Source organism: Panicum virgatum, chromosome 5N (assembly GCF_016808335.1).
Source record: "Panicum virgatum strain AP13 chromosome 5N, P.virgatum_v5, whole genome shotgun sequence".
Classification (NCBI taxonomy): Eukaryota; Viridiplantae; Streptophyta; class Magnoliopsida; order Poales; family Poaceae; genus Panicum; species Panicum virgatum.
This window is the reverse complement of record NC_053149.1, coordinates 7046079-7056339: the sequence shown is the minus strand read 5'-3', so window position 1 is coordinate 7056339 and position 10261 is coordinate 7046079. Positions and strand designations below refer to the sequence as shown.

Here is a 10261-nt window from a genome sequence, read left to right as displayed (position 1 = left end):
GTGCGTCGTGCCCTCACCAGGGTGGCTATTTCAAAGCACTCCGCCAATGGGATGCATCGGAAACAAACCGTCGAACACCTAGCGGGGGAAGGGGAACGGGGGGAGAGGAGGAGAGCGATGGAAAAGCAGGGCTACCCATGGAGGGAGTAGGCCCGTGTTTGGTTGCGTAATTCCAAATTCCAAATTTTTTTCCGGCACCTGCATGGAGACTTAAATCTAGACGAAATAAAAAACGCATTGCGACTGCTATCTGTAAATGCCGAGACGAATCTAACGAACCTAATTAGGCTGTAATTAGATGCTAAATTGCTACAGTAATGCTACAGTAAATAACCTCTAATGACAGATTAATTAGTCTCATTAGATTCGTCTCGCGATTTACAGACCAGTTCTGTAATTATTTTTGTGATTAGTCAATATTTAGTACTTTAAATGTAGAAAGATGTTTTTTCAAAATTTTTACGGACTGCAACCAAACGGGGCCTAGATCCTGAAGCTACTAGAGGAGGCAGTCGACCTCAGCGACAGTGCCTGCTCTCTGCTGGCCTCCGCGCTGCCGCACCTGGAGTCGCCATCGGCGTGGTGCACGAGCGACGCCAAGCACGGCGGGGTCAGACTGATCACGCTCGCGGAGGGCAAGCTCGAGGACGCGTCCAGCGAGCTGGCCAGGTGCGCGTCCAGCATGGAGGCGGCCGAGCTCCTCGATCGCCGCAGAGGACCCGCCACGCGCCATCCACCGGCTAGCGAGGCGGCGCTGTCGGCCTCCATGAACGAGGTCCCCGGAGCCCGAGCGCGCGTCGAGGAAGCGCTACGCGCCATCGACAGGTGCCGCGGTCACCTGGGCGCCGCCAAGCTGCTGCTGGGCCATCCGGACGGTCCTGGAGCGGACGGCTGCATCGAGGCTGAGCGCGTCGCCGTCGTGCGCGCGGTTGAGGCCGCGCTGGGTGCTCTGGGACTGGGAGGCGAGGGAGGTTGACGCGCGCACCGATTGGTGCCGCCGGCGACCGCGCGCGCGGCTCTCGCAGCGTCAACGGAGACGTATTTTGCGCTGTGAATTGTGCGCGCACGCGGTGCTTGATCGCTTGATGGGTGTTCTGAACAACTCCAATTTCCATATGGATCTTTTTGAACTCCCTGTTGTTACTTGATGCATGGTTGTTTCGTGAAACTCTTCTGAAATCAACCGAGTACCTGTTGATTGATTCGTTACATGCGTGCGAATGAATTCGTCAGACTCAGTTGTAGTAGAATTCGTTGCATGTTATTGTTCAGTAGCTGCGAAAAAACGAATGAGCTTGATCAGTTCAGTTGCCGCTGCGATTGCATCCAGTGACTGAACTTGTAAGCAGTTCGGCAATCAGCACAGCATGATTTCGTAGAAATGTCGATAGCAGTTGCGGATCCCAACAGAATTCACGTTCATAGTCATAGGCATGTCCATAGCAATTGCGGATCCTTTTGGCAAGTCCAGGGCATCAAAGTGCGATACAACTTTTCGTGCTAAGAGCATCGCTTGCTACTCAACTGAAATGTTATTGCCGAGTTGCACGAATTCTCTGTTCTGAAAAAGATGCAGTTAATAAATGCAGACAGACTGCTTGAAGTCCTACTGCTTACTGTCATGTTAGCTTAACATAAAGGAAAATGCCTGTGCCTTGATCAGTGCATGCAAAACTGCATCAGTAAATAAACTGGAGATTGTCCGTAACTGCAATCAGTGGTGCTCTCTGTGCATACCCAGCCACCATGGCAGTAGGCAGATAATATCCACCTAGATTAACAGAAAATTGTTTTTTTCAAAAAAAGATTAACAGAAAATTGTTACTAGTCATTACGCATCTCAATTGACACTGTTGAACTGAACTCTAAGCAGGCCAACAATGCATCCACATAAGCAAGGAACAAGCCATCAATGGAGTACAACATAAGTTTGAACTTTGAAACGTAAGATCAGAAGCTTTCGGAATGACATCATGCCGGGGCGCCCGAGCCACTGACTCAATGAGATCACACCGAAACGATCACCTTCGATTTCTCCGCGACACGAGAGAGTAGAACAAACGCAAGCAGGCGTCCAGGTGACGAATCTAATGATCAATGTTGCGAATCCGGTAGGCCGGATAATTCACTTGGCGCCGCCGATGAAGCCGAACGCCGCCTCGCGCGCCACCGCGGTCTCCGCGACGAGCTCCCCCGCCTTCAGCATCGCTTCGCCGAGCTCCATGGCGCCGTTGAGCTGCTCGGCGAAGCAGGGGCTCTGCTCCCACGGTGTGGTGCTGTCGCCGCCCCCACCGCCGCCGCCGACCCCGTCCAGGGCCGCCAGGAGCGCGGCCGCGCGAAGGTGGCCGCGGGCGCCCTCCAGCCCGTCGTGCACGCGGGTGGCGATCCCGGCGGCCTTCTCGAGCCTCTCCAGCGCGCACCACACGCCGGGGTCCCCTGCGAGGTCGTCCACGGAGTCGAGCGGCGCGCTCGGGCAGGGCGCGCCGCCCCGGAGCGCGAGGTGGCGGGCCGCGCCCATGCTGGCGAGGGCGAGGCCGAGCTCCGCCGAGGCGCCCTCGAGCGCGCGCTGCGCCTCCTCCGCGCAGGGCCCCTCGTGGCGGCGCCAGGTCCGCAAGTCGGCGTCCACGACCTCGATCGCCCCGAAGAGCAGCCCGTGGACCCTGTCGCAGTGTCTGGCCGCCAGGACCAGCCGCCGCTGGAACAGGCCCTTCCAAGTGAACTCCACCTCCACCTCCATCTCTGATCTCTCTGCTCGCCGTCTCTTCCTCCCTCGGTGTCGGTGCTCGATTCGGAAAGCCCTGGGGAGAGGTTTAAATAGCCGCAGCCCGCACCGCCTCACGCCGGCAATGGCCAGCCTGGCAAGTCCACCGCTCCATCGCGGTCCACCTGACAATGCGAGGAGATCTTAATGGCCACCTCTATGGCAAGTGGGGCCAAAGCTGGGGACCCCGTATCCACCTGGCCGGACGGTCAAAATTTTGGTTGAAGCGTGCGAGCCTCGCCGGAGGGAGACCCGTCTGCGCTTGAAGGTAATTTTCATAGGCTTCCGGCGCAAGGAGCCCAGTGTAACCGCCGCCGCCGCCGCCTCCCTTTCTGTCCATCCCGCTCGTCCAACGCCGTTGCCACAGCGAAGAGGCCAGAGGGGGAGACAAATAGAGCATGCAACTCCATGGCGACGGAGGAGCGGGTGTTAATGGATCTGGCGCGGATGGTGCCGGCGACCCTCCTGCTCGTCGGCACCTCGGAAAAGGTCATCACGAGCATCAAGGGCGCCCGGGAGCTGCTCGCCGGGGACAAGTGGGGATTCGACGACTCCGACGACCCCGCGTCTCCGCCTTCGAATCCCGCCCGAGGCGGAGACCGAGGCACCAGCGACCCCGTGGAGACCACCGGAGGTGGCGATCACAGCCTCGGCGTCCACGAGGAGACGACCGGAGGCGGAGATCCCAGCTTCCTCGGCGTACCCTTGAAGACCACTTGCGGCAGCCCGGCCAGCCTCCGTTGCGGGATCCCCGTGAACAACGGTGGCGGGGAAGGCGCCGTGGGCATCCGGGATGGCACGTCCCACGGCTTCGACAATTGGGCCGGCGCCGCCGACATCCTGGCCAGCGCGCTGGCCCCCGAGGGTGGTCTCCCCGTCGCCTACCGCGAGATCACGCGCCTCGTCGCGCTTCACGCCGAGGCCGGACACGTCTTCGTCGTCTGCGCCGCGCGCCTCGGCCTCCAACACGTCGACGACGAAGAAGACGCGCCTATCGGCTTCCAACCCGACCACGACGCGCCGTGGAAGCGGTGGATGGACCTCCGGGAGGCCGCCGTCCGCCACGCCCACGACGCGCTGCTCCGGTTGAGCTCCGCCGCGTCGGCGGCCACCTCGCCCGAGGACATCCTCCGGTGGTGCTCCAACGAGTCCCCGCGCTGGGAAGGGTGGCGATCGGCGGCGAGGCAGCTCGTGCAGGACGCCAGACGCAGCCTCGGCGAGCCCAAGGACGCGGTGAGGCTCATGCGCGACGCCGTGCTGTGTGAGTTCTTCGAGACCTGGATGATTCTGAGACGCGCGTAACTGCAGGCTGCCTCTGATGGCTTCCTGCTTTGTGCAGTTGGTGCTGGAGAATTTCAGATGCGATTCTTGTGTATGAATATGAACATGCGATTCATTGATCAGCCATGGTGCGGCCCGCGCCGCATCTCCTCCTCGCGCCGCTGCCCCACAGCCGCTGCCGCGCGCACAAATGGCCCCGCGCGCCGGCCACATCCCCCGTCGCCGCGCCGGCCGCACCTCCCTCGCGCCATCCGCGCGGCCGCCCGACGCTTCCACCACGCCGCCCCGCGCCGCAGCTCCTCCACGCGGCCTCCTCCCGCGGCCAGGCCGTGCCTCTGCCTGCCTCGGGCCGCGACGCGCCCTCCGCGCTAGCCCCGCGCACCGGCCGCCACGCGCCGCAGACGGGAGCCGCCGCCAACCAAACACTGTCCGCGCGCAGCCGCCACCCATGGCCGCAGATCCACCCGTGGGGGTGACAGATCCGGCCATGGGGGCGGTGGATCCGGCCGCCAAACCACCGGAGGAGCTCCACCGGCGTCGGGCCGAAGCACGCCTTTGCCCACACGGCGCGCGCCAGCTGCCCGCCCGAGTCGCCTGCGGGAGCGACTCCTTGAGGGCGCCGGACTTCCGGCCCCCGCTCAGGCGACGGCGAGGAAGGGAGGGGGAAGGGCGAGGGTCCAGCGGCGGCGGCGCAAAGGGCCCCCGAGTCGCCTGCGGGAGCGACGCGGGGGGTCAAGTTGCCTGCCAATTGTTTATCGCAAAAAAAAGGAGTGATCAACATTTGTCAGTATAAGCTGTTTGAGATGAGGTGTTTCTGCAAGCTGACAGTACTATGATAAGAACCCATCTGGGGTTCCAATACATTGCCTGATGTTTCTCATCTATGCTCTGCATTTTCTGATAACTCTTTTGATAATTTTTGTTGCCTATCGGTAACATGTATTTTTACTCCAATCATCTTGTCCAGACTATGATTCATGAATAAAATTTTGCTTGACAAAGTAGGCTCGCATTCTTTTCCAATCAGATCAGCTTCCTATAGGATAGAGATTTGTTCATCAGCTGCGTGTCAGCAACTGTATGTTTGGGGATGCTCAGATGATCCTTTGTTCTAATACCCAAGCAATTGAAAGTAGTTGTTCTCTTCTTCCAAAATGCAATATGTTGCGCATTGGTCATATACTGACACAAGCCAAAGGGTGCTAGGTCAGCAGGTCTAGTCACTCGGCACCCCCAGACCCCCACAGGGTTGACTATTGAGGGTTGACATTCTACAACTTGTCAAATGCAATCGTGTCAGCCACGAACAAGTCGGTAGTCACCCGTTTGAGTACTGAATCTCTCCACTCCCCGTCCTTGACTCTATATAAACTAAACCACAAACTCATCATCTACATTCAACCTGAATTCCAAAGTTCTTAAGAAGCAAATAGCCTCCAAACGCTACACCGACAGGCAGATAGACTAGCTAGCAGCTGGAGATGGAGCCGGCCGAGATGTCCAAAAAGAGGGTGCAACCATGGATCGAAGCCGCCGTGCACCTCTCCCTCTGCTTCGCCGTCGGCGCTTTGGCCGCCCTCGTGCCGTTGGTCGCCACCGGCGCCCCGTCGGCGGCCAACATCCGCGCCTCGTTTATCGGCCCGTTCAACAATGCTCAGAGAGCAGTGGCGGCGGCGGCGGCTCCACCGCCTGCCCCCGACCTCGGCCTCCTGCTGATCGTCACGGTCACGCGGGCCGACGGCGGGATGGAGCAGGACGCCTCGCTGGTCCGGCTCGCGCACACGCTGCGGCACGTCGCGCCGCCGCTGCTCTGGATCGTGGTGGGCGCCGAGAACAGGACGGCGACGGCGAGGGCGGTCCGGGTGCTGCGTGGCACCGGTGTCATGTTCCGGCACCTCACCTACGACGCAAGGAACTCCACCGACGCTGGCGCCGGCGACGAGGTGGACCACCAGAGGGACGTGGCAATGAGCCACATCGAGCGGCACCGGCTGAACGGAGTCGTCCACTTTGCCGGCGCTTCCAGCATCTATGACCTCCGCTTCTTTCAAGAGCTCAGGCAAACCAGGTATATCTTACGTCTCCCTCCTCGTGCAGTTTTGCTGCAACTTTCTTTTGTGAAATTTTTGCTAGTTCTTTCCAAATATGAGGAATAGTACTCGGTCAAGTCTACATTACTCCGTTATTTTGCACAAAATACTAAGCATTTAAATTAGCATAATGCAGCATAAACAATAGCATCCGCCGACTGTTGGTCTAATTCTTGTTTCAGAGGTTTTGCAGCATGGCCAGTAGCAACAATCTCACCAGCAGAGCAGAAGATAACAGAAAAGGGACCAACCTGCAACTCATCACAAATCACAGGATGGTACTCAAAGGATTCAAGCACTAATGGAACAGAAAGAACCTCCACCTCCCCGGACGCGGTAGATACCAGCGCAAGCAACAGGAACTCAAGCTCTGAACCTCTGAAAATAAACATCTCTGGAATTGGATTCAGGAGCTCAATCCTATGGGATTCAGGAAGATCATTCGTCGGGAGAAACTCATCAGCAGGCGCTAGTACTCAGGTTTGTCATTTGAGCCCCACAATACTGTTTGAATTACAACGGTTATGATTCTCCATGATAATTCCCTGACAATATTTTTTGGTGACGTCAGGATTTCATCCAGATTGTACATCAAATGGCTTTGGAAGGTGAAAACAAGCTTAAGGGCGTCACTTCTGACTGCTCTGAGTCTCAGATAATGTTGTGGCACCTAGACATGCCAAGGTTTACTCTAATACCTGAAGAACAGGAGACTCAGCAGCAGCAGAGTATAGTGGTGACTGGGGAGAGATGAAGATAAACCCACGACATGAGACTGTTAGTCGTGGAAGAAGCATGCTGCGATGTAATTATCAAAATAGAATTGGCAAACAACACCTTCATCACGTACATCAGTTACTTCACAGATGTGGGCACAACTGAGCCTTGAGTTTTATTAAGAAGTTAATAACCTACTACAAAACGATCCAATATTCTTTGTCCAAAAATTTTCATAGCACCAAGACTTGTGTCTATCTTCTAATGCTAAGTCCGGAGGTACAAAATTATCCTTCCAGAGGACGAACACAATGTTCATTCTCCAATCAAAAGGCCGACCCGCCTCCTCTGGTTTTCCCCGTCAACACATCCTTCGCCTCGTTAATCTTTGAAGCAAGGTAATGACTTCCACCCGCATCCGGATGGTTGGCGACCATTACCCTCTTGTGCGCCTCTTTGACCTTCTCTGCATTGGCAGATTCCCTAGAAACATCAGCGAAAGCAGACAGCAAAGAACATCATTAGGTCCTAAATTACAGGTAAGAATATTTTTCACAAAACTGTAAACACTTTTAAAATTCAAATTTAAAAATGACTAGTCAAACAAATAAACAGATTAAAATTCTGTTCAATTTTAAAGAGCTAATAAAAGATTTGATCCAGTATGTTGGCATGAGGAAGTACAGCTAGTTGAACACTTGAAACCTCTCACACACTAGACAAAAAAAGCACAGTATTTATTTTGGATAAAGTGGAAAACTAGCAAAACATGTGTTGCAAGAAATACTGAATTTGCCAGGGAATGTTTTAACTCAGAACTACATTTAATTAATCTGATACTGAGAACTTATAAAAAGACACCAGTATAGCTACTATGAACTCTGAAACTGTGTTCCCAACACCACATAATTGTTTACTTACAGCTGACAAAAGGGGAAGCTCTACAATTCGATACTCGGATAATTATCCGATAGGGAAAATATCTAAAGGGCCACAGCCACTAGTGACAAACTAAAACACATTTACTGGTGGTAGCATAGGTGATATTGGGATGCTATGCATAATCCATCCCAGGGTACCCGCAGGGTCACAAGATATTCATAAGCATAAATATTATGTGATTTGGTCTCCAAAATGTGGGGCAGCGTCTTTTTACATGTATGCCATTACAATTTTAGAATACAACCTTAAGCCTAGATATATTCTTATCCCAGATGCTATTGAGTTGCTGCTTATCTTATCTCGCTCTGCAGGCTTAGCTCCACCAGCCACTTTGACCTCTACTCTTGCTCCTCTCTTCATACACTAGTTGCTAACACAGCACCACAACAGTGAGTGATAAAAAACTCTACTCCAGTACATATTCTAAATGGATGAATCTTCCATCTCAATTCATGTTGTCCAAATGTAGCTGTTGCGTCATTCTAATAAAGCCTACTAATGTAGGACCCTACTTAATTGGAAGGAGTAAAGTTTCCATTAGCTTTATTTGCAATTCGTCCAATTGGAAACTAATGTAGGACCCTAAAACACAAACATAAAAATATTATATGTTTACATGGTAACTTGCAGTTACTAATCCTTTGCATGTACTGTCGTTTAGAGTGTACCATGGACTATCTGATTTTCATTACTATATGCCACCTTACAGCAATACTTATGTCAAATGAACTATTACTATTACATGGACAAAATTTCTGCACGAGAGATAAAAGATAGCAAGGAGAAAGACTAGACCTGGAAAGTTTCTAGTGTTTGTATGTTTTTCCACTAATTTCTTGCCATTTCTAAAACCAAACGATTAGCTGCCGCTAGCTGAACATAATTTAAAAAGCACTAAATAATTCAATATTCATAACCAAGAAAACATAAACAACCGACTGTGGTTCAGATATGATAAAAGCTTTATGTAATGTGCACCTGACACCAAGGATTAATGCAGCTTCCCTTCGGTTCATTGTAGGTTGAAAGCCACCTTCATAGAATTTGCGCATCCTTGGAACTATAGGCCTTGCCTTATAAGCTTGCCAAGCTTGGATGCCATATCTACCGGCTAGAGCAGTTGCTGCAACTGCAAGTCCTGCTATAAGTGGCGTTGCCTGCAAAAATTGGATAAAAGTAAATATCAACAACTTTGTCTTCTTGCGTATCCAGCTTTTGAGCTCTTTCTTTTCTGGGGTACTCACTATACTCATGCATCAAAGTGAAGCAGAACCATCGAATCAGATCATCAAATGACGAGAAGTTAATTAACATACAGATAAGCATATATTTATAACATGCATGAAATGACAATAAGAATTAGCTTATAGCTTTCACAGTAACCAAAAATCACATCTATTAGATGACTATTATAGAGTTCTTAGGTAATGTTTAAGATATAGCAAAGAAATGATGCATTTGTTTCAATTTGGACTCATTCTAACATTAGTCTAGCTATAATTACACAGACAATGTAAGTATCATATATCATCCAAAAACCAAAGCATGAAATGGCAAAAAGAATTAGCTTGTAGGTTTCACAGTAACCAAACATCACATGTATTAGATGAATATTATAGAGTTCTTAGGCAATGTTTAAGATATAGCAAAGAAATGATGCATTCACTTCAATTTGGACTCATTCTAGCATTAGTCTGGCTATAGCTATAATTACACAGACAATGTACTGAAGCATCATATATCATCCAAAAAACAAATCACCAGAACGAAAAGCAGGCAAAAGCTTGCTTTAGCCTAAGGGGATGCAATTCTAGGAGTATTACTAGCCTGATTCCATCAGCGGGGCATTACAGGTACGATTGCTGGCCTGCAGCTACTAGGATACGGCAGCCTCTGAACAAGTCACTTGAACCAAGGCCTTATTTCGCTTGAGTTTGCAAGAGGATGGGAAGCCATACAGATGCGAGTTACTTCCGGCGACACAGCGCCAGGAGCCAGGATGCCAGCAATGGCGCGGCTGCTGCTGGGCGGCACCCCAGGAGACAGGGGGAGAAAGATGCGGGCAGGGTGGTCGGCAGATGAGGCGAGGACGAAGGAACTCAAAGTAGTCAACGAGGAAAAAGAGGGACGCGAGTAAAATAAGGCGCGTGTAGGCGTAGAGCTTACCATCGCAACCAGCGATCAATCTGGCGAGGAAGTTCGAGAGGCCACGCACAGCGATGGAATAGAGACAGGCGGTAGAGGCGCCGCAGCTAGGGTTCCGGTGATCACCGCGTCCGCGCGGAAGTCGGCGTGACGGCCTGACGGCGCCGCGTCTGGGGAGAAAGTTGGAATGCTGGGGAAGGACCTGGAATGGGAGAGAACCCTAGTTGGGCTTGGGCCTTCTTCCAAATCCGGCCCCTAACGTACGAGTAAGAAAAGAGAGCAAATGGCAAGGTCCCAGTAGCCCTCAAAAAGGAAAGAGGAAAGG

At 52.5% G+C, this 10261-nt stretch overlaps 4 protein-coding genes across 4 annotated transcripts; 2 read left to right on the top strand and 2 right to left on the bottom strand.

The window, feature by feature from the left end:
• Positions 1-1859: 1859 nt before the first annotated feature.
• Positions 1860-2765, bottom strand: LOC120671938. Its single transcript, XM_039952205.1, has one exon. The coding sequence runs from the start codon at positions 2735-2737 to the stop codon at positions 2126-2128; it is 612 nt and encodes a 203-aa protein (XP_039808139.1). The 5' UTR covers positions 2738-2765; the 3' UTR covers positions 1860-2125.
• A 137-nt stretch (positions 2766-2902) lies between these two features.
• LOC120671937 lies at positions 2903-4161 on the top strand. The gene has a single exon (XM_039952204.1). It carries the CDS (start codon positions 3170-3172, stop codon positions 4061-4063), a length of 894 nt encoding a protein of 297 aa, XP_039808138.1. The 5' UTR covers positions 2903-3169; the 3' UTR covers positions 4064-4161.
• A 1362-nt stretch (positions 4162-5523) lies between these two features.
• Positions 5524-6960, top strand: LOC120672676 (probable glucuronosyltransferase Os01g0157700). Its single transcript, XM_039953201.1, has 3 exons — positions 5524-6110; positions 6315-6612; positions 6704-6960. The coding sequence occupies exons 1-3, from the start codon at positions 5524-5526 to the stop codon at positions 6884-6886; spliced, it is 1068 nt and encodes a 355-aa protein (XP_039809135.1). The 3' UTR covers positions 6887-6960.
• A 41-nt stretch (positions 6961-7001) lies between these two features.
• Positions 7002-10169, bottom strand: LOC120672678 (mitochondrial import inner membrane translocase subunit TIM14-1-like). Its single transcript, XM_039953203.1, has 3 exons — positions 9958-10169; positions 8770-8948; positions 7002-7332 (listed from the first exon to the last, which is right to left on the bottom strand). Exons 1-3 carry the CDS (start codon positions 9958-9960, stop codon positions 7176-7178), a joined length of 339 nt encoding a protein of 112 aa, XP_039809137.1. The 5' UTR covers positions 9961-10169; the 3' UTR covers positions 7002-7175.
• Between the last annotated feature and the right edge of the window lie 92 nt (positions 10170-10261).